Raw genomic sequence first — 24,600 nt, 5'->3', positions numbered from 1 at the left:
GTCATTTCTCTTCTCCCAAAATTCATTAAAGTTTTGCATAACTGTGTGGACTCACTCATACCCTTTAGTGCCCCGTATGCCTTGTTTTCTTCACATGTAGACTGGAGACAACTGTCTTCTCAAAAAAAATTATACAGGTTACAGTGGAACACATTTTAATGACATCCTTTGTGGTTCATCAATGGATTTAGCATATCGAAATCAGTAATGCCAAATTTATACAGTAGTACATGTCTCTCAAAAGCTGTCCTTGGCGCATAAATGAGAGGAGAGAGGGGCAGAAGCATCGTTCCCACTGATGAGGAGGAAAAGCAAGCTGAAGGCGGCTTGTCCAAGGCAGCTAGTCTCCTCCAGAACTAGGACAATTACTCAGACCACTGCCTGCCTCCCAGGTTATAGAAAGTGTCCTTTGGTCTGTTTCACAGGATGTAGACCTGGTTGTACTGAGTCCTTTGACACCTCCCATTGAACTATCCCAGCTGTGAAGTCGTGGGGCCTTCACAAGGTCTGGATGAGAGACGTCTGTGTTTGGACAACCCTGTGAAATAAGCCTTCTGGCATCTGGCAGCCACAGACTCACCATTCTCAGTTTAATAAAAGTGTACATGACTTTAGCGGTAATAATTTCTCTGGAGCAGTTACTGCAACCAGTGTTGGTTTAAAACAAAACAAGACAAAAAGGCAAAGGATTTGTAGTCTACATTCCCACGGATGGTGAATAAATCACTCATTCTCATTTTCAGAGTCAAAGGACAGCCCTTTCAGACTTCACTCACAGCTAAAAGGCAGGTCTCTGTTGGGTGGTAAATGAAGAGATTTAAGTTATGATGATACAAACACTACAGAATTCTTTCATTAGGCCTTGGACCGGAGGATTCAAAACACACAGGCACCTTTTCCCATTTGGGAGGTCAACAGCTTCCTTTTCAGGTCTTGGCACAGAATAATGCTGAGGAAGCCCAGACACTTAATCCCTATTAAAGAAAAGTTCTAATTTGGTGCTTACGGAAAGATTTCTTCTAAATATTAGCAAAATAGTCAAAGTCATTCTGCCCACAGAAGGGTCAGCCGACTTTGCTGATGGCTCCCCCAAACAGGCAGTTTATTGAATTTATCTGGCCTGGGGCTCAATAAGCTATCTATTCTGACAGTCATCAGAAACGTTTCCACATTTTTTGACTATTATTGGGGCTGACTCAACGGCATCTCAGTTTAAAGGCAATGTGGCAAGTCCTTGCAAGAGGCTAGTGCAAGCTGTTAGATGAGCCCGATAAAAGCTTTTCCTGGCTCAGAAGGTGATAAACATTGCCACGTTAATCTGCAGATGAAAGGAGGCTGACTTCAGTAATATTATTTAAGCTGTTTTACCCTAAGTGCTACCAGCACCACAGGAACAGTCAGCATGTGATTTAGCCCCTTTACCCTCAGAAAGCAAGGCATAGCACCATGGCACCTTAAAATGACTTAAAGGGGACTAGTGATCAGGCTGACGGAAGGAACCATCCAACTGGATTTGATCTTTCTCCCCAGAGGATGGAAGAACTAAGCTCCTGACTTCATCAGCAGGCCATCAGCACCCATTCACTGAATGCTTTCCATGCCAGCCCCTCTGCTATGTCCTACAGATTAAGAAATACAAGATGCTCACAGCCTGGTACCTGAGACAAACATGCAAATCAGTCGACACAAAACTACTTATAGGTGATATCTTAGAAATCTATAGGAATTTGTAGCGACCCATTAGAAGCTACATAAACCTTTTTTAGAGAAGACCATGTTCACCCTGAGTCTTGATCAGGAAGTAAGAGTTGGTGAAGCAGAGAATCAAACTGTGCAACATTCTGGCAGGGTACAAAATATTGCAATACAGTCCTTACAGATTTGTTGAGAGGATTAAAAAAGCTAGTGAAGAGCCTTAGTTCACACAGAGTAGGCAATCAGGAAATGCTAGTTTTCCCCCTTGCCCAGCAATTTTAAAAATTCCTTCTCTTCTCTTCTCTGGCCAGGTAGGGTGCACCTTTTGTACTTAATGTGTGTGAATTGATGAACTCACATATAAAGCTTTATATGTGGTTCATATGCTCAGAATCCTTTAGCATCCTGGTCAGTTTCTTTGCCACAGTTCTTTTCCCTTTGTCCTAAGATACCCTAGCTTGCTTTCTGCTCCTGATCCTTATTAATTCTTCTCAATACCTGGAGATTCCTTCACCTGCATAGCAGTTTGTTCTCTGGAGAGACTAGAGAGCCAAGTAAGACTCCACAGTTGAAACACAGACTGATCACCATTGCTAAAGCATGCCAACTCTCATTCTTTATTCTATGTCAAGGTTACTTCAAACTCGTCACTCAGCCATTGAAATGTCCCCTGCATGTAGTGCTCCCATTCTGCTAATCACATTGCTGCCTAGACTTCAAAGCCTGGTCAAATTCTTTTAGTTTGCTGAAAGAATCTTCCCTCCTCTGAAAGACTCGTGTAGTGTTGGTTGCCTATTCCATTCAACAATTCTGTGCTAGCTAATCCAATTCATTCTTGGATGTAAATATGCCCTACCTTGCTCCAGACTGTCGATTTCATGAAAGTAAAACTTGGGTTTTACCCCACTTTGTCTTTCCAGGAAGCCCTTAGCATTTGACATGCATAATGCTTATTCAGTTGACCCTGAATAAATGTGTCTGGCTTGAATGAATGTGCACTATCCAAATGACTTCACATGGAACCAGGAACCAGTTCCAGCAAGGCTCGGAACTGCATCCAGAGTTAGAAGTGTCAGACACCTCGAGGTCTCTACCATCTCTATCACCATACTCATTCCCAGTGATGTCAGAAATTGGTTAAGTAAGCAGATCTATAGATGAGGAGAGAAGCTTTGGCTAAAGAACCACATCTGAGTCATAAGCACAAAAGCAGCTGAAGTCTTGAGAGTAGAAAATATCTAGAGTGAACAGAGAAAGAGAACTGAAGGAACGCAAGTATTTAATGAGAGTGAATATTTGAGCCTTTGAGAATTTTAAAACAAAAGGCAAGGAGATAGGAGACAAAACAAGAGGAAGTGTTGACATGAAAAACAAGAGAACAGAAGTTTCCAAGAAAGAGGGAATTTCAGTAGTCCTAAATTCTGCATAAAAGTAAATTTAACACTGTAAATTGTTTATTAGCTTTAGTAACTTGTAGGTCAATTGGTGACCTGGCAAGAAAATAGAGGCAATGAACAAAAATAAACTACTTGATTTCAGGACTTACTATAACTACTACAGTGATCAAGACAGGGTGGTACTGGAGTGATGATAGACAGACAGATCGGTGAAAAGCACAGTGCAGCAACAGACCCACACTTACAAAGTCCATCAATTTTCAACAAAGGAGCCAAGGAAATTCAATGAGGAAAAAGATACGTCTTTTCAACAAATCGTGATGGCATAACTGCATTTCTGTGTGGGAAAAAAATGTTCCTTAATCCTGATCTTACACTGTACACAAAAATTAACTTGAAACGAATTACCAATCTAAATATAAGAGGTAAAGACCGTTCAACTTGTAGAAGAAAACATAGAAAAAATAGTTGGGACACAAAGATATCTTAAATAAGCCACTGGAAACAAAAATTAATAATAAAGTAGATATTACAATTTTAAATATTCTGTTCTTTGAAAGAAATAGTTAAAATGAAAAAATAAGCCAGACTCAGGGATACAATATTTGCAAAACATACCTAACAAAAAGCTTGTATCCATGAAAAAAAAAAAAGGAACACTTATAATTTGGTAACAAGAAGACAAACTACCCAATTTAAAAATTGGCAAAAAAAATAGAATTTCACAAAAGATATATGAATGGCCAATATGTACATAATACTTAATCCACCAGTTATCAGAAAAATGCAAAGAAAATCACACTGGGATGCCCTATACATCAATTAGAATGATTAAAATGAAAAAGATTGATAACATTAGGTTTTGGTGATGATGTAGCATAATTGAAACCCCCATATATTGCTGGTGGGAACACAAAACAGTTCTATCCCTTTGGAAAAGAGTGTAGTAGTGTCTTAAAAAATTAAACATTTGCTGATCATATGAACCAACAATCTCACTTAGATATTTATCCAAAAGAAATGAAAATGTGTGTTTACCTAAAGACCTATATTTGAATATTCATGGCTACACTATCCATAATAACCAAAATGTGAAAATAACCTTATTTTCCATCAACTGGTGAATAAATAACAAATTATTAATAAGAAAAATACTGTCATATCTCTCTACAATGAAAAGGAACAAGATACTAATACACACCACATAGATAATTCTTAAAAACATGCTAAGTAGAAAGTCAAATACAAAGATTATAAACTGCATGATCCCATTTATAGAAATTCTAGAAAAGGCAAACATAGTGAGGAAAGCATATCAGTTGTTGTCTGGGATCAAGGTTTAGGAGAGATACTTAACTGCAAAGGAGCATATAGAAACTTCAGGGCGATGGAACTTTTCCTTACCTCGATTGTGGTGGAAGTTATACAATGATATACAATTACCAAAATTCATCAAACTTTACACTTAAAATGAGTGTATTTAATTGCATGTAAATTATACCTCAATAAAGAAAAAAGTCAGTGAAAAAGGAATCAAGTCTTAGATATTTTTCTGAGAACATAAATCAAGACTGAGTGTGGGATCAGGTGAGCAGTTCAAAACAAAATTAATTACTTCAAAGCAAAACTTCATCCTCATCCCTTTCAATGTATAGCACTGGGTTTTTGTGCACCTCTAACCTCAGAATTTAGAAAGAGCTGTACATATATCTATGCAGTAATGTCCAACTAATGTCAAAACAATAATTTCTTGAAAAAATAAAATTTACATTACATAGACATTTAGAATTGAGATTACTAAAAATGTGGTGATTTTACCAAGGAAATAACACTCTGGGTAGCCATACTGTCACCTTTTCCTATGTCAGGTCTTCAAGGTAAACTTATTAATTTCACAGGTAAATTCATGTCATTTATAATTATTCTAAGCTATTTAAGGGCATTTGGGAAATTTTTAAAAGAGGAAGCTCACAGAAAAGTCCAACTAAGAGTGTTAAGAGGCGTTCAAATGATTTAGTTCACACATCTGATTTTCAGCTTTCAGCTTAGTTGGCTTTAGAGAATCAAAAACGCTCCAATTGTACATTTATCAACAGTTATAAATCAAACATGACATTCACATCTACTATGTATCTCTAGACTTCTGCTCAAAGATACACATGTAGAGACACTGATGCCATTAAATAGTGAGACATCATACTTATTGATATGGAACATTTCTAAGATACATTAACATGTTGGTACAGAATACCTCTGGAAGGATCAAGAAATTAGAAACCATGCTTGCCTCTAGATACAAGAACTGGAGTCTGGTCATTAATGACAAAAAGGAGATTGACTTTTTCACTCTTTTTTTTTTTTTTTTTTTTTGGTTCTGTTTCACCTTTTTAATTAACCACATTAAAGAATTACCTTAAAAAGTAAATACAGTTGACCCTTGAACAACACAGATTTGAACTGCACGGGTCCACTTTAATGTGGGTTTTTCAATAAATAAGTACTACAGTAGCACATGGTCTGCAGTTGGTTGAATCTGAGGATGTGGACCTGTAATCACAGAGGACCGACTGTAAAGTTCTATGAGGATTTTCAACTGTGCTGGGCGGAAGGAGGGGTCTGTACTCCTAAACACCCTTGAACTGTTCAAAGGTCACCTGTAACACTTATGCAAATAATCAGATTTAAAAAATACATCAGTTCAATTAGGAAAGGTGGGTTTCTCAAGAGCAGCGACTGACTGCCTAAATTTAGTACTCCCCTTGTCCAGGAGATTTTATGTATATTAAGTGCTTCGTAAACATAGCACTTTTCTATAACAACATTAAACTCAACTCAGAGCATCTTCTATATTTTAGTGGAATTTTCAATAAACCAAAATCATAACTTCAGAGAAAGCACAAAAATTCAACAGTACTCCAAATTTGAATCTAATTTTTACAATGTGGCATAATGTAATAAATACTAAACAAAACTTCCATCCCTGGTCTCAGGAAAATAAATCTCTTCACTTCTCTGGACTTATTTTCAAGTCTAGAAAGTAATGATGGCTGTGCATATATGAGTGAGGTTAGACTATATACATTTTGGATATTAAAGTCTGAATGAGTAAAATTCTCTTTGCTTTTAAAACAGCTTTACTGTGATATAATTCACACACTATAGAATCTACCTATTTAAATTGCACAATTCAATGGTTTTAGCACATTCAAACTTTTGCAATAATCGTCGCAATCAATTATAGAACATCTTCATCATCCACCCACTCCTCCCAAAACGCATCTTACTAGCAGTCTTTTCCCTTCTCCGTCCTCAACACTCCCTTCAGGCCAGGCCTTGGCAACCATGAATCTTACCTTCTGTTTATATTCTAGATTTGCCTATTTGGAACATTTTGTATGAACTTAATCATATATGGTCTTTTGTTACTGGCCTCTTTCATGTAGCATGTTTTCAAAATTCATCATACTACAGTATTTATCAGTTACTTTTTTTTTGATTGCCAGTATTTCGTTGTATGGAAGCACCACATTTGGTTTATCCACTCATCACTTGATGGGCATTTGGGTTGTTTCCACTTTTAGGCTGTTGTGAATAACGCCGCTACAGACATTTGTATACAAGTTTTTGTGTGGAAGTTGTCTTCATTTCTCTTGGGTATACACCCCAAAAAGATTTGCTGTGTCTCATGGTAACTATGTTTAGCCAACTGAGGAACCACCAGCCTTTTTTCCAAAGAGGCTACCTCATTTTACACTCCTACCAGCAGGATATGAAGGTTCCAATTTCTCCATATCCTCAGACTTGTTTTCGTCTTTTTAAATTCTAGCCATCCTATTAGCTGTCAAGTGGTATCTCTTTGTGCTTGATTGGCAATTTTCTGATGACTAATGAAGTTGAGAATTTTTTCATCCGCTTATTGGCCATTTGGATATCTTATTTGAAGAAATGTCTATTCAGATATTTTACCTACTTTTAAGTTCTTTTTGAATAAAACCCTTAGTTAATTAATTTAAAAAATTTTGTGGGAGGGGGAGGTAATTAGGTTTATTTATTTATTTTTTAAGGGAGGTACTGGGGACTGAACCCAGGACCTTGTGCATGCTAGGCATGTACTCTGCTGAGCCACACACTCTCCTTAAGTTCTTTTTATTGAGTTGTATTCTTTATACAAGTCCCTCTAGATACAAGCCTCTTTATTACTTTTATGATTCCCAAATATTTTCTCCCATTGTAATGTCTTCTTTTTCTTAATGATGTCCTCTAAAACACGAAAGCTTTTAGTTCTGATGAAGTCCGATTTATTTTTTCTTGTCTGAGCTTTGATGTCATATTTAAGAAACCCTTGTCTAATTCAAAGTTACAAAGATTAATGTCTATGTTTTCTTCTAAGAATTTTAGTTTTAGCTCTTACATTTAAGTCTCTAATCCATTTTTTTTTGTGTTAATTTTTATATATTGTATGAGGTCGAGACCAAACTTTATTCTTTTGCATGTGGATAGCCAGTTGTTAACAGTGGCGTTTGCTCAGACTACTGTTTCCCCATTAAACTGTCTTGGCAGTCTGGTTGAAAATCAACTGAGCATAAATGGGAGGACATATTTCTGGATCTTCAGCACTATCCCACTGACCTCCATGTCTACCTTTATGCCACTCAATACTTTCTTCATTACTATAGCTTTGTGGTCAAGTTTTGAAATCAGAATCAGGAAAGGCAAATCCTGTCCTACCTTTTTTTTTTTTTTTTTGAAAGATTTTTTTCGCCTATTCTGTGCCCCTTAAATTTCCATATATATTTTAGAATTAGCTTATCAATTTCTACAAAGAAATCAGCTGGGATTGATGGGGATTGCACTGAATCTGTTGGGGAAGATTGCCATCTTAATATCAAGTTTTCTGATCCATGAACATGGGATTTTTTTTATTTATTTAGGTTTTCTTTAATTACTTTCAATGATATTTTGTAGTTTTCAGAGTATAAATTTTGTACTTCTGTTAAATTTATTCCGAAGTATTTTATTCTTTTTGATATTGCTGCAAAAAGAATTTTCTTAACTTCATTTAGTATTATTCATTGTGGGGGCACAGATATACAATTGATGCTTATATACTGACCTTGTATCCTGCAACATTGTTGAACTCATTTATCAGTTCAAATAGTTTTTAATGGATTCTTTAGAATTTTGTAAATACATGATTTTGTCATCTGCAAGTAGCAAAAGTTTTATTTTTTCCTTTCCAATCTGGCTCCCTCTAGACTTTTTGAGTGCTAAATAGATTAATGTACAACTTAATATTTGGAAGTACTGAAGTCAATATTGTATACATTCATCTTAAAACAAAACGGAAAGAAAAAAGTGCTATAAAAGAAAAAGAACACAGGAAAAACCAATGAATTGAGAGGCAAGAAATCTGGTTTCCCTACCACTATTTAATTAGCTGTGTGATCCTGAGCAAGTTTCTGATCCTCTCTGGTTATACAATCTATTTTCCAAATCTTCTTCCACTTGGCAGACCTGTGAACTTGGGATATTTAAGAAGTAGCTTTCCTCAGTTTATTCTGCTACTATAACCATAATTTTTACTACATATATTGATCATCTTCCACTTTTTCCTTTTTTTTTTTTTCGTCCCTCACAAAAGAGAGTAAGATTACTGAAGCTGGGAAGACAACTGAAAGTATCTTCACATTGTGAGAAAATATAACTCTCAGAAAGGCATCATAGAAGACAATGTGAGAATGTAGGCAGTTATAAAGAGCTATCCTCTTGGGAACAAGCTGGAATATCAAAAAATGCTTTAGAGGCCTGTGGAAGAAATGAGTGAAAAAGAGGAAATGGAGGGAGCATTTATTCTATCTAGTACTGCAGTAACTTTTTAAGAATATAACGAAGGAATAATAAAGATTATTTTTTAAAATGGCAAAAGTATGTTATAAAAATATACATCACCTGAAGTTTTCACTACAGAGGACTGTTTTTTAAAATCAAAGTTTTAGGTTACAATTTTTTTTATCACAGTTTTGATTGCAAGTGACTCACAACATATAAAACCACATTAAATTTTCCTACTATACATTAACTAGAGACCTTCCCTCTGCTTCTGCTAATGCCATTAGAATGCTGATTTGTATCTGAATATTCGAAATTTCATTTCAAGTGTTTTGGAACCTTAGTTTTAATCTCTGACTTAAAGGAAGAGGACTATCCAAGTAAGTGCCAGAGTTGTCTTTTTCTTTATGACACTGCAGAAAACTCAGAGAAACTTTTGCTGCATCTGGGAAGGAGTTTTCCTCATTTCCAGCTGTTTTATAAACCTGAACACACTGTTCAGTTTCTTTTCTATGTGCCTTAGGGTTATTCAATTTGTTGCCGTCATTTTTCTTGAATCCAGCTGGGCTATACTGCTGAGAACTCTGTTTCATTTTTCGAGTTGTGAACTTAGCTTTTCCAAACTCTGGGACACTTTCTTCCTCAGAGGAAGGTCTATCAAGGCAAACACTCTTCTTCATTACAATTTTCTCAGTGATTTGTGCATCCACTTTTCTACTACGATTGAAAGCAGTATTTGATGGTTCAGTTCTAACACTGGAGGTCCCTGCTATTGGGTTATTGAGAGAATAAGGTATAGAAGTATTTGCTTTATAGTTTTCTTGAAACAGCTGGTCTCCTTTTAGAACTTTACAGTTTCTAGATTCATTTTGCAAATTAATTCCTAGAAGGTCCTTTGAAAGATGTGATAGACCATCAGAACTACTGTTAGCAACACAGTGCTCTTTTACAGTAAGGAGTGACAAAGTTTTTAGGCCAACATCTGGTTGCACATTATTCTGAGGATATGATGATTTTATATGTATTCGTTCCCTTAAAGGCAAATCCTGAAGATGTAAACCAGTGATGCCAGAAAGCAGGTGCTCTTCTGGAGCAGTCTTTTGAAGATTCCAATCCAACAATTTATCAGTACTTGTGGTGTACCATTCTGATTCACGTGACAACTGCTCTGTGATATTTTTAAAGCTATCAGGGATAGCTGTCTCAAGTTCTGATTTTGGACCATGAGAGAAAGTATTCTTTGGGATCGCTGGAGAATTACTAAAAGAAGTACCTTCCCAGTCAATGGTGCTCAAGTGCAGATTCAGCAATTGTGGATATACTATGGGATGAGGTACTGGGTTGACTAGATTCTGCAGTTACAGCTTTAATTTGCTGTGTAGCCGAAGGTCTCAGAGAAGATACTAACTGTTCCTGTCTATCCAGACAGGGAGCCTCTTCAGGTAAAAGCAAGGTATCCAATGATGCAGAAATAGATTCTTGGGGTACCATAGAATCGGGGAAAATTTCCAAATTTAACTTGGAACTCTGCTTAGAAAAGATTTCACATGTGGGCTTGAAAGTTGTGTGTGACTGAAAACTCATCATAGTATCTGATTCTGGCAAACTGCTTCCTTTGGACTTAATTTTCATGCCTGAAAAGAAAAAAAATGTATAATACAATTAAAATCTATTTTATTTTCCTTAATGTGGGTAAATAAACTAGAGCTGAGGTCAGAAATCAATATAAGCAATTTTTGCCTTCTTTGTCTTAGCCCATTCCTGAAAACTGCTGTATATAATTATTATAAAATTATTAATGTTATAATTGAGTGTTATACTATAAAATAATGTTCAAATTTCCTCACTGAGTTCTCAAAAATAAAGAAAATGTATTTATAATCCAAAATATGTTACACATACTAGTTGCTCAATAAAAGGTTAGTATAATTACTATTATTAACAGTTGGTTAAGTTAGCAGACACCAAGTAGAATGGTTTATTTTTAGATTATTTTAGATTTTAATGCCAAGTTTGTCAAGACAGAGAAGCAGGACAGCACAGATTCAAACAGGACAGGTAGCTCTTCTGTAAAATTTGTGAGTGGCATAAACAGTGGTCAAATGTAACACTTACCTTTTTGTTTCTTCCCTTTAATTTCTGACTTTTGTTTTTGATAAATAGCAACAATCTCAGGATAAGCTGCTTCAAACAATGATTCTTCTTCTATCGTTTGCAGAACCAGTTCTCCGTGTTCATCTTCCATAGCATAATGTTCTAAGGGAGTAAAAATACAATAAAAATAACTCAATTACAGGTTTGAAATATTCCATTTTTCCAGGTAACTCAGTTTACCAAGTAGACTAGGTCATTTGCAAATGGATAATTCATTGTAACTCTTGCTTTACAACATCTCTATTCTAATAATCTGTTGATGCTAGTACAGAAGTGATTTTCTTCCACCCGGGAAGAGCTGGAAGGAGGTTCCTTTTAAATTAGAACTTGAAATTTCTCTTGCTTCAGAGATGGTAGGAGCAGTTTAGAGAACAGAGAGCTTTGTTTAGGTAAGATTCGTTGGTTTTAATTTAGTATACTAAGTGTAAAATTCCAGATAAAGAATGGAAATAAACAATTTCCTAAAACTTCAACATTGCCTTTCTGTAGTGGTAGCTTCTGAAAAGAACAGAATTGAAATGGTCATCAAGATCTTCATTCCAGGTGAAATAAGCCAGAAAGAGAAAGAAAAATACCCTATGATACCACTCATATGTGGATTCCAGAAAAAAAGAGGACACTAATGAACTCATCTACAAAACAGTAACAGACTTGCAGACTTAGTAAACAATCTTATGGTTACCAGGAGAAAGGAGCTGGAAAGGGATAAATTTGGGAGTTTGAGATTTGCAAATGTTAGCCACTATATAATAAAAATAGATTAAAAAAACAAGTTTCTTCTGCCTAGCACAGGGAACTATATTCAGTATCCTGTAATAACTTTTAATGAAAAAGAATATGAAAATGAATATATGTATGTATATGCATGACTGCAACATTGTGCTGTACACCAGAAATTGACACATTGTGTAACTGACTGTACTTCAACTTAAAAAAATACAGATATATATTACTGTCTTCCAGATTATTGTTTCAAAGGTTATCAGTCTCTTGAGGATATACCCAGGCTTACTGGACTCACAAGCACCTCATAAATGAAAATGAGAATGCTTATATGTAAATTTACAGTAAGATATGTAAATAGCAGACTAGATTCTTGTGTTTATCCTATATGAGGGTGAAACTGCATAAGAAGCCAAACTATAACAAAACTATTCGTTGAAGAGTTTAAAGTAGAAACAATGGCAATAGGTGAACTTAGGGTTTTTCTTAGTTAATGGGGTACATTTCTCCTTTAAGGAATAACTCTCACAAGGATAAGAGAAAGGAGGAACCTAATCCTCAGTTCTAGACAGAGGAGATGCGCTGCCAGGCTGGGTTAATGGCACTGTCTTTCCTGAAAATTTACTATGGTTGGTGGAACTGTTCCTAAACAGTTTTCAAAATTCTTCAGCTTGCTATTTTCCTATTATTGCTTAGAATGGCTGAGCTAATTCTTATCATTTAATTCTTCAAAGTTACCTACAACTTAAACTTTCACTGACAAAGCTGTTCTCTCATTCATTCACATATAATTACACAATCTAATTTCAAAGCCAAGTAGAAATGAATTTGGGGTTATTTTTCATTTTAAATGATTTGTGCTTTCCTTGCCCTCAGACCTGGGGCTAATTTACAGTTCACTGTATTTCTATCTGTAGAAAATAAGAGTAATTTCACTACTAAATATTCCCAAGAAAACTAGACAGAGTAAAGAAAGACGAGGAAAAGTACCTTAAATACTATTCAGCAAACTTGATTTCTTTAGGCCCAGCTGTACAATGAAATACAATGACCAGACCATTTGTAGCAGCATTTTCTTGAGAAATATAAATTAAAACCATTGCCATATTGTTTTTATAAACATTAATTACAAAAGAAATATCAATTTAAGGCACTAAAATAAAAACGGTTAAAGTTTTTCATATTTACTATGAGCTTAGGCTATTTACATAGCAAGGCAAACTATGAAATTAATCCTTGGTGTATGCCATACATTTCTTCTTCCTTTTTTTATATACATACATATGTTTTACATATATATATGATATTTGCTAAACATACATGGTCAAATGTTATAAATTTTCCTTAAAGTGCATACATACCAGGCTTTTCCCATTCTATTTCAAAGCAATGAACTCCATTTCTAATTCGAGTTTTAATGATTCTGAAAAAAAAAAAAAAAAAACTTAATGAAGTCCCATTGCATTAGTTATTCAGAAATTTTCAATATGTAAATTGAAGAATTCAGTTTCCATTAATTTTTATTCTGTTTTTACAATATTCTAAAATATTATAAGGAATTATTGTAGTTATTCCTTTGACTAGTTTATTTAAAAGATAAAGTTTATAACTGTTAGATCTTATCAGTAGATTTTTCCTTTCATTATTATTCAGTGTTCCTCTTTTCCATAATAATGATTTTTGTTTTAAAGTCTATTTTGCTTCTGTTAATTTTGCTACATCACTTTGGTAAATATTTGACTGGTAAATCTTTTAAATCTTTTTATTTTCAAACTTAGCATAATTTTATTCTGCACATGCCCTGTAAGCAGTATATTGCTGAATTTTGTTTACTAATTTAGTATAATGTCTTTTAATAGATGAGTTTAATCCACCTACATTTATTGTGATTACTGCTATCGCTGTACTCAATCCTTTATCTTATTTTGTTTTCGGGTACCAAGCTTTTTCTCTGCTATTTCCCCCTGTAACCTTCCTGCCTTCAGTTTGATAGTTTCACTTTCCTATTTTATGTATTGGTTTTAAACCTAGAGACTATTTTTAATTGTTTTAACGGTTACCCTTAAATGTATACATGCATACATCGGGAGTTTTAGTTTATTATCATCATCATATACTATCAAGCGTTATGAAGATATTTATATACTTACTTTTTCCAGTTTATTAAATTAGCTAAATATGTTTTATCAATTTCCATGCCAACCACTGTTTGTTGGAATCCACATCTTCCCTGAGTTCATTTTTTTTCTTGCTGAAATCTTTTAATAGTGCTTTTAATGAGGGTTTGTGAGTGGCAGACTCTTGGTCTTCATATGTCTGAAAATGCCTTACTAACCAGCAAATAATTTTAATAATGTCTATCTACGCTGCCAATTATTTTTACTCAAAGCTTTGAAATATTACTCCATCATCTTCTCGAATCTACCACGGTCATAAAAAATGTATGTTATCAGATTGTCATTCCTTTGTAGCTTAATTTTTCTCTTTAATGTTTCCTCCCACCAAATTTTTATTCTGAAAGTTTTCAAACCTTAAGAAAAGTTGCAAGAATACTACAATGAATAATCATATACCCTTCACTGAGAGTCACCAATTTGCAGTTTCAGTTCCTCCATTCATTTTACATTTTTGTTCCCTTTCTGGTCCATTGAAATAATTATCTAGTTAAGCCTGGCTATAGCTTTTAATATTTATTTCTTTTAATACTCTATAATTATTATGTGTTTAAAGCAAAAAGGTGTGTCAAAGCATGAACTTACTATGTTATCCTGAATGTAAGCCCTGAATAGGTTTTTAATATTCCAGTAGACCTTTCCTTCATCTTTATAAAACAAGGAGATATATATCCCACTATTAAAGATACTAATAAGAATATTTTTGATCATAAGATATTCCAATGAAAATACAGGGACTCATTCATACAGTTCTTTATGTTACCGGATTGGCTGTAGTTGGTTAGAGTTCCTTCTCCCAAGCTTCCTTTCTATCATGTCATAGTGGGTCAACAGCACCAACAATTTCTCACATGCATAGTGATTGGGCCATTCCATTTTTTCAAGCGTAAATCTCTGTAAATATAAAAATATGACAAGATTTTGTTACCTCTTGGAGGCAAACAGCAGTCTCCAGTGATACTATCTTTTCCTTCAGAGTTAACATTAGTTAAAGTCATATCAACAAACATATTCCCAGAAAGAACAGTGAGCTTCTGAAGGAGGCAATATTGCATAATGATTAAGTGTGGGGGTTCTGGGTTGGAGTGGCAGTGGATTTCCTAGATGTTGGGTAAATTACTTCATCTCTTTCAACTTACGTTTTCTCTCTGTAAAATATAATCCAGCACACAAATTCTGAAGTTAAGTGAGATTACATGTAGTGTGTTGTATATAACAGCAAATTTTAAATGTTCAGTAAATGTTGGTTGCCATTACTATCACTGTTGTTGGTAGGGACAAGCAACAAGTTAGTGAGCCACTCTGTTTCTCTAGCTACTGTACCAGGGGTTAATATAAATAATCTCATTTAAACCTCATGGTGATTTCACAAGATAGGAAAACATATAACCAGGGTCACACGGTGACGGACTGTCCAAATTTAAATTTAGGTCACTGATTTCAAATCCCAGGGCCCTTGTAAACTGTACTGTCTTCCATAACAATATACTTGATCTTTACATTCTCTGGTTATTAGCCTCTCTCCCCCAGTAGATCCCAGAATACAATATATCAGTACATGGTATTTAAGGTGTTTTGTAAAGAACAGCATAATTGTGATTCATCTTATGGTTTGCAAAGTATAGTTACCGTGTGGCAAAGGAATGAAAATTAGAAAGAAAAATATATGTGCATTCAACTAGCTAGCTATTTCAAACCTTTCAGACCAATCAAAGTGATTATCCCTTCTCATCTTCCATCTATCCAACTTTACACTGTAAAGAAGGAATTTATTTTCAGATACCTGAAACAATAATAAATCAGGTCTTTGGTACCTGATTTCCTTCACCAATTTATCCTTATTCATAAGGAATTCTTGAACAACCTAGCAAGAGAACAGAAAATAGCAATTGAGACTTTAAACTTTTTAAAAAGCTTCTGAGATTAAACACATAGTTGAATTATCATTCATTACCTCATGGAATGGGAATCCCTCACAACTGCAAGCTTTCCTGAAAATAAATTATATACATATTATTAATACAATCGGGCAATTTTAGACAGACTCTAAATTCACCTCATCTAACCTCTAATTTCATGAAAAATGTCTTTGTATAGTGCCCCAGTCATCAAACTTCTCATTGAAATATTATGAAATTACCATCTTCTAAGACAGCCTAATTTTTGAACAGAATTAAGAAAAGGATTTTGTGGAACATTACTAACCTACACGAGGGAAAGTTAAGTGGAAACAATGACCACAGGTGTACAAATAGGTCACGTCAGAAAACAATCAGTACAAAAAACAAACAAACTTACTTCTTAATGCTGCTTTCTACTGCGTTTAGTTGCCTATCATGTTCTGCAAGGTGCCACTCACAAGGACAACGGTATTCATAATCATGCGGTTCACAATACCGATTAGTTTTACATAATTTGCATCCATTATGTTCGTGATCCTTAGGTGAACCTTTATGGAGACATAAAAAGTATGATTCTCACTGCTTTTAAGAATTAGCCTCTGCATACATTTTTTTTAACCCTTATGCAAACAAATTCAAAAACAAATACTGCCTAGCACAATGCCTAGCATATAGAAGGGTTGTGATACATTTAGGTTGAATAGAGTAATGAACACAATAGTAATTCTTAGGATAAAGTAGGTGTCAAGCTATTACTACCACACGACACTTTTTTTTTTTGTAAATGACTCTTCTATCTGAAAGTGTTAATTTATAATATGAAATTATGCATTTATAATAATCAACAATGGAAAATTTTGTGGTATTTGTGTAGTTACAGACAAGAAAAGTAGGATATTGTTAGCATAACAAAAGATTAGTTAGTAGAATAATTCATGAAATGGTTTCTTTAATAAGAATTTTAAAATAATACAGCAGTTAATTACTTCTGCTTGTGATGAGCTCTCAGTTACTTATATAGCTATTTTCAAATTATACTTGGAATATGAATAAGTTATGATTGTGGTCTGGGTGTGGGGCCCTGGCGCCCATTAAAAGGAAAGCGTGAGTACCTTCAACACTGTTTTCAAAATACAGAAGAGCCTAAAATCATCATTTATAATGTATACAAAAACCTGAATGGCATTTTATCCATAAAAGCATTTATTTCTCCTATGATGTCACCTATAATCCTAAAATGTTAATGAAACATATTAAGACAAATAGATACAGCAGAATTTCTTTTAAAAGATGAGCTAATATGATCGCCTAACCTCTTCTGAGAGCAAAAGGCCTTTTTGACTCAGTACATGTCAGAGACCTCATTTTTTTTTAATCAAGATTAATGAAAAGGATCCAAGCTATTTTCGGTAACAGTGAACATGTGTGAGAAATTAGTTTAAGTTATTATTTTCACATACAATAAAAATATACTGTAGGACAATTAAGAATTCTTTAAAGATACAAATGTAAATCACCGATATAAAAACAGATGGTTTCACTTCCATTTTTCCCTAAGATTTACCAGTACACTAGTTTTCTTCTTAAAATGAATATCTATATTGAAAATATAATTTTAAGATTGAAGCAACTTGATAACATAGTTTAAAACTGTACTTATATTTATCATTTACATCACATCATTTCACTTAATAAATGTATATCAAGTGCCCGCTGTGTGTATGTGACACAACTTCTGACTCTGAGGAGTCCTAGTCTGGTGAAGAAGGTAGGGATGTAAAGGGTAGTTTAAGAACAGAGATGAAATCATAGGTATCAGAAATTAATATTTTAGAGATATCACGCCCTATGTCTGCTTACCTGGATGGGAACACACAGAGCAATGAGCCACTTTGTTAACAACTGGTGTTTGTGAATTAGAGTAACAAGATTTTTCATTCCACTGATTAAACCTTTAAAAGAAAGTGGTTTTAAAAAGAGAAAAATAATAATAAGGTCACCAAGATACCATGTTCTCAAATGTCAGGTTATTCTGTACCTTTCCACCTGCCTACTTATTCTCCTTTAGCAGTAAAGTTGCTGGCCCAGACTGAGAACATAAAAACATGAAAAAATAAAAAATAACTAGGGTGAAGGTTAGTCTAAATTAATAAAAATTAGAATGACAGATAATTACAACAAAGTGTAATTTCATTATTTTCAAGTGTGAAGACAAACATTTTATAAAATGTTGCCAAAAGTATACATTTGCTGTAACTGTTTCAGTAAGAATTATTTATAGTTAGCCATTATTGTTTGCTTTTCCTTTTTTATTTTATTCTTTACAATTCCTAAATGACTCCTTAACTCACCCCCATGCCAAAGTATACCTTTTCCTTCCTGCTTTGGAAAACACTAATCGCTGATATTAATAATGAATAAAGTCTTAGATCTTTCAACAGCTTTACAGCTGAAAGAGAAGCATTATAGGAAAGAACACAGCCATTTGAAATCTTTTTTGTGGTCATCGCTTCTTCAGTGCTACCACTTAATATTTCCTTTCACGCACTTACCATCTCATACCTACTGAAGGCCGAGACTGTTTTAAATCTCCCAGTGTCTCAGTTCATTTCCTTCTTATTCATTCTATACTTTATCATCAGTAATATCAATTTTTATAAAACACTGCTCTCATCAAGTACATATAATTGACATGCTTTCAAAACTAAACAGCATAGTTTGTAAACTGCAGTATACTTTGTACCTTAATTGTCTTGAATCCTCAAACTGTACAGTCTAAATTAGAATTAATCTGTCACTAAATTTGTGGCTATAGAACTAAAAACAGTCAAGTAAAATTTTTGGTCAAGTGTTACTTATCGAATATTTGCAACATCTCAGGTATTTCATTTACAGAAAAAATATACTATCAAAGTACATATCAAACATAATTTAAAACATAAAATTAATTTAATGTTAGTTTATCTTTACTTGTCAGTAAATAGTCTAAAATAGCCTGTGCCAAATATTCATGGTTAAAAATACACGCATTTGACATCTTACAACTTGTGTATGTAGTGAGCTAATGATGAAAAAACAAAGTATGGCTTAGGACATATACTCTCATGCTTCTTTTAGGAAACTTAAGAATAAATAAAAATAAGTGATTTTAAATGACTATATAGATCAGCTTAAAAACAAAAAAAAACCCCTTTTTGGAAAGCATAATACTTTTTGTAATATTCACTATCAAGTTCAACAAGAATAAAAAAATGGTATCACAAGAGAAAGTAATTTTTAGTTACCTCTGAAGTAAACTTTGCCCATTCAAAATCTTTATAAGTTTTAGTGCTTGCTCTTTTCCAACTCCAGGGACACCCTTTCAGAAAGTGGAAAAAGAAATTTAAATGTTAATCACTAGGGAACAGATACATGAAGTATGATATGTCCATTCAATGTAATATTGTGCAGCTCAAAAAGAATGAGATACCACAATGCGACAGGAAAACATGTGCAAGATACATTATTATATAAAATGAAAATTGCAGAATAGCATACAGTATGATTTAGATTTGTAAGTTAAATAACAATTACATTATTAACTTATGCAAAGAAAAAAGTCAGAGGGTTACATACCAAGCCACTGACTGTTTTTTTAGGAGAGGGAAGAACAGAATTTTAGAGGGTTTCATTTGCTATGTTACTTACTTTGATAATATTTTAACTTGACCCAACTTTATGTTATACTTGTAATCAAGAAAAAGCATGTTCATGTGGTCATACAAACATTTACTATTTAAAAACTCAGACACCAAAAAGTAACGAAGGAGAATTCCAAATTAGCTCTTGAAATTAATAACTTAAGAAAATTAAAACAAGCAGTAAGTTTCTAATACACAAAAACATATAAATAAATGTCTATTTACAAGACAATTTACAGTTTAAATTGAGTCTTCCAGTTCCTCTAAAAGGTTATTAATATATCTCTGTAAGCAAGGCTGCTCTTTAGTTGATATGCATCTGGACACTTCCAAACTGGTTAGCAAATAGCCATTGCCCAAATATACTGAGTGCCTGTCGGCAAAGGGGTCTCCCTCCTAACCTGAATCCCCTTCCCAACCCACCTACACCCAGGATTCAGCTACTAAGAGGGTAGCACATGGCACAACCAAGGGTATCCAGAAGAGTGTTCCATCTCTGCAGCCTATGTCTTGTAGCATACCAGCCACTAAGTATTTTGTATGTCATTCTTCTTATATTAGCATTTGGTTACATATTAAAATTTTTGAAGGCAAGTCATGCTAGTACAGTCTTAAAGAGTTTTAAATAGAATAATATAGATAGTTTTGGTTGCAAGGAACACAAAAGGTCAAAATGGCTAAGGTTAGTGGAGTAATACCACAGCAGCTAAACTGGGTTTCTGTGAATTCAAGTTGGCAAGTTTTTTCTTACATTCAACATTGGGCTGTTTTTAGACTTTAATTACAATAAAATTACATAAAGGAAGTAGGAATCTTCTATTTCAGAATGAGAATTATAGTAATTTTTTTGTGTGTTTTTTAACAGTTTTTTTCCTCCTGTTTTCTTTATTAGTTTAAAAAAAATTGTCAATTTCTCTCTTTGGTCACTGGTGACATAGATTACAAGTTAGACTTAATAATTTTACGACCCTGCTATTTTTCCTTCTTGTAAGCTCTGCTGAAAAAGAATTATATATCATCCTCTTTAGACTTCTCTTAGGGATAGAGTCTATAGCCTGAGGGATTTAGAAAGGATACAGAGATGACCAGCAGGGATAATGGGACTATATAAAAATAGCAGGAGCTACAATACAAGTCATTTTATATTTTTAAATGTCATATTTAAGAATCGGGTTATCCTTGTAATTCTTAATTCACGCCTCACCTGCTGTACCTATTTGTTACAGAGTGCTATATTGTGTATCTTAAATATAAAAGGTTTTCATGAACAAAACTCAATGTAATGCTAAGAGGCATGGAAGGATGAATGGCTAAACCCAATAATCATGTTGCCTAGCAACAGTAACAATAACACTGAGCATGTGCACAGTTAGAAAGCTACAATGGAGGTTGAAAACCAGAACACAGAGAAACAGTGACAGAAATTAATATTGGCATGATACAAGGAAAGAGTAATTCCGACATTTCTTTAAAAGGGTAGTCAAACTTGAATGTGAATCTCTTAGAATTACAGTTTACCGAGACTCAAGCTGTGGTACTAGTTATGATTCTATTCTCATTTATAACATTCAGTGTCACAATGAGCCAGCTTTTTAATGCCACTTGAAATGCTGATTATTTCAGTTATTGAACAGGTTATTACATTTATATTCTAAATTAGGTTCTTAATTATATAACCATATAAAATTCATATTTATGCAGCATGTAAGGTATTAAAAAAAGCCACTACGAATATTAAATAAATAAACACAACAATTTCAGTGCACCTTTGGAAGATAATCACAGCCAAGTAGTACTGCCAGCCCAACCAGAGCATCTCTATCCAAACCTAGTTTACTCTTGATAGATGACATCGTATAGCAGTCAACATGTGGGTCCTGGAAGAAAGTATAGACTTAGTTGCATCTTCAAAAAGTAAACATTTGTATATTAAACAACATTACAGAGAATAACTTGTCAAAGTTGTCTCTAAATGTTTATTTCTGAAAGTTCAAACAGGAAAATTATCCTGATCACCAGAATCCTCACAGAATTTATCACTTCAATACAGAAAATAAAGTCATAGCTTAAAAATAACTTTAAAAATTATAGTAGTCACTTTTTCCCTCTTTATCATTTCTTGGTGTCTACAAAAGTAAGTTTTTATCTTATAAAATTAAACATTGTAAAATGTATATTATAGAAAGTAAACATTCCCTGTAATTGCATCATCTGCAGTTAACTATTAACAGCATTATGTATATTCTTCTAAAAAACATTTTCTTTGACGTATATAAATATTTATTATTACTATATTGTTAAGTAAAAATAAGATTATACAAAAATACTATTTTTCAATGTTTTTCCCCCCTAATATCTGGGTATCTTTAATGTCAATAATACAGACCTTTTTAATACTGCTTACTATTACATCAGAAGGCAGTGTTTATCATTAGGGACACTTAGCATTTTCAGAGACATGACAGAATTTTCTGGCAAGAGGTTTAGTTTTCCTGGCTCTAATACACTCAATGTCTATAGTCTCCCTTGCCCAACCTTGAATGATTACAAACTAAATGTCCCCTGGTAGTAATATCTCTCTTTGCATATGTGGAGGTGTTTTTGAGGCTTACTAAAAGTGGAAATTCTAAGTCAAAGCAACACATATCGTATGCAATTTTATAATATATATTTGAAACCAATCTAGACTTAAACCTTGTGAAACAAGTCAAGCCCTTGGAAGAGAAATACACATTTCAAAAAGAATGAACAAGCAGTGATATTTTTAATACGAGTAAACATTTTATTTAGCAATTGCTATGTGCCAAGCACTATAGTAAGCATTTTACACATTTTAGTTCATTTAATCATGTAATAATCCCTTTTTAAAAAAGGGTAGTTTGCAAAACAAAACGCTGAAAAAGAGAACCAAAAAAATACCTTGGTGTTCATAGTGAAATTCCTATAGACAGTCTGGGCCCCATAAAGAAAAGCATCTCCATCATTGGTGAGGCAGCCATCTGCGTAACCACTGGCATTGAGGTAAGCACACATGGCTTCAGCTTCCCCAGCAGCCTGGACCCAGGGAATTCCTAAGCATTCCAGCATATCAAGACACTGAAGAGAGAAAGTACATGCAACAAATCTAAGACCATTTTTATTGCCGTTTTTATCCCCCCAGTGTTTAACTTACTTCTATATTACAAATATTAATAGCAGATATTTAGGTGTTTTGCAAATTATGATATTTAAGAAACGGTAATTTGAACACTGACTACTTTATGGCATTAAAGAATGATTGCTAAACTTTAAGCTGCAATAATAAAAATTATATTGTGGTCACGTTTTTATTTTTTAAGAGCCCCTATCTTAGACAAAGGTACTGAAATATTGAAAGTAAAACAATATCATGTCTGGGATTTGCTTCAAAATATTGTTAGACTAGGGGAATGGGTGTGTGAGATAGGTAAAACAAAATTGGTCAAGGGTTGATAATTGTTAAAGACTGGTGATGGGTTACTTTTATATTGATTTAAAATTCTCTGTAATGAAAGTTACAAATTTTAATGTCATTAAAAAGTAGTCCATATTCAATAAAACAATTAAAACATTACTTTTAAAACAATGAATATACAATTTCTATTGTTCTATTCAATGTTATTATCTAAAGCATCTGGAAATATCTTTAAATAATTGTTATTTAAATAATTAATCACATTAACATTTACATCTGTAAAACTACGACAATTCTTCTTACATGATGGCCACCCCAATATAAGCTCTTTCAAAGATTTTTTTTATAGTTTTGGCTTGAGGTCTTAAAGTTCACTTCCTATCACCTCTCCTGTACAATGAACCTCCCATATTGAAAGCAGTATGACCCTTTGACCCTTTCCTGTTTGCCCATTTCTGTTCCCTCTAACCTTGAAAGAACTTTATAGGAGTGAGATCACTAGGCAATTTAAACTCCTGACTTGTACTCTCCTGAATGCACACCATGCCTTCCCTAACCCGTTGATTCTTTTCCTGGATTAAAAGAGGTAAGAATGAAGAATTAAGTAATTAAAGAATGACTAGCTCCCCACCCCCAATACCCCCCTTGGCAATCCTGCAGGGAGATCACATGGGCAAGGACTCATCTGAAGAGAGTCAGCCAGCCTGCACACAATGGAGAGTGATGCAGAACCCAACCTCCTGCCTCAGTGACTCACTGAGACTCTTCCCGACTTTTTCCTTTAAAAACTGTCATGGCTGAGAAGAATCTTTGGAGATGGTCTCAGGACATGCGTCCCCCTTCTCCCCAGATTGCTGGCTTTTCTGATTAAAACACCTTTCCTTTCTATTGACACTTGCCTCTTGATTATTGGCTTTTGAGCACAAGCAGCTGAACCTGAGTTCGGGAACAATGTTGTGGGAAATCACACAGGAATCAGTTGTTGGAGTGCTTCTCAGAAGTCAAATGTCTGTGCAGGATGTTTATATCAATTTGCTGATGTACAAATACTCTGCTACGATTTTCTTCGAGTTATGAATTTAACACAGCTGAGCAGCTTATAGTTTAGTTTTTAGTGCATTCTATCATTGGGGGTACACTGGGTATCATGAGGAAAAGAGGCTATTTACTTGTAGTTTCTACAGACTGAGAGAATAAATATCATCTTTTGCTTTATTTGATTGTTTGTATGCTATATTATATAATAAAAACCTCTGCCAGATGTTGCCCAAGCTGGACAAAGTTCAGAAAGACAAAGTACTATGTTGAAAAAAGGGATACTTTTCAGGACTCTGGCTGGGTGGCTTTACGGAGACAGTTTCGTTACAGGTATTGCTTCAGTGCAACACCATAGTTGTTTCTACCTTACCCTTAGATGAAAAGCATCCCTTTTTCAGATTCTGGAGCCATGTCCTTCCAACTGTTTTCAAAAACCAGCACAGAATTTGTGACAAGGCTGGCTGTAATTTCCTCTCCCCTACCTCTCTATCATGTGGAGTGGAGGCTGTGTTAGAGGCTAACTTGTGCTTTTCCTGCTTATAACTAGAAGATGGCAGTGGATTTGGAGAACATAAG

General features: G+C 34.2%; 1 protein-coding gene across 1 annotated transcript in view; it reads right to left on the bottom strand.

Moving 5' to 3' along the window:
- Positions 1 to 3,721: 3,721 nt before the first annotated feature.
- GEN1 (GEN1 Holliday junction 5' flap endonuclease) overlaps positions 3,722 to 24,600 on the bottom strand; it is a 32,075-nt gene continuing 11,196 nt past the window's right edge. The window contains 12 exon segments of the mRNA XM_006191383.2: positions 3,722 to 10,222; positions 10,224 to 10,555; positions 11,037 to 11,177; positions 13,160 to 13,221; positions 14,736 to 14,866; positions 15,756 to 15,836; positions 15,927 to 15,963; positions 16,271 to 16,421; positions 17,734 to 17,825; positions 19,158 to 19,231; positions 21,320 to 21,430; positions 22,473 to 22,649. Coding sequence (XP_006191445.2) covers positions 9,245 to 10,222; positions 10,224 to 10,555; positions 11,037 to 11,177; positions 13,160 to 13,221; positions 14,736 to 14,866; positions 15,756 to 15,836; positions 15,927 to 15,963; positions 16,271 to 16,421; positions 17,734 to 17,825; positions 19,158 to 19,231; positions 21,320 to 21,430; positions 22,473 to 22,649 — 2,367 coding nt within the window. The 3' untranslated portion in view covers positions 3,722 to 9,244.

The sequence above is a fragment of the Camelus ferus genome, chromosome 15 (genome assembly GCF_009834535.1).
Source record: "Camelus ferus isolate YT-003-E chromosome 15, BCGSAC_Cfer_1.0, whole genome shotgun sequence".
In the NCBI taxonomy this organism is placed as follows: Eukaryota; Metazoa; Chordata; class Mammalia; order Artiodactyla; family Camelidae; genus Camelus; species Camelus ferus.
The sequence above is the reverse complement of the archived record's forward strand: the minus strand, read 5'-3'. Positions and strand labels throughout refer to the sequence as shown.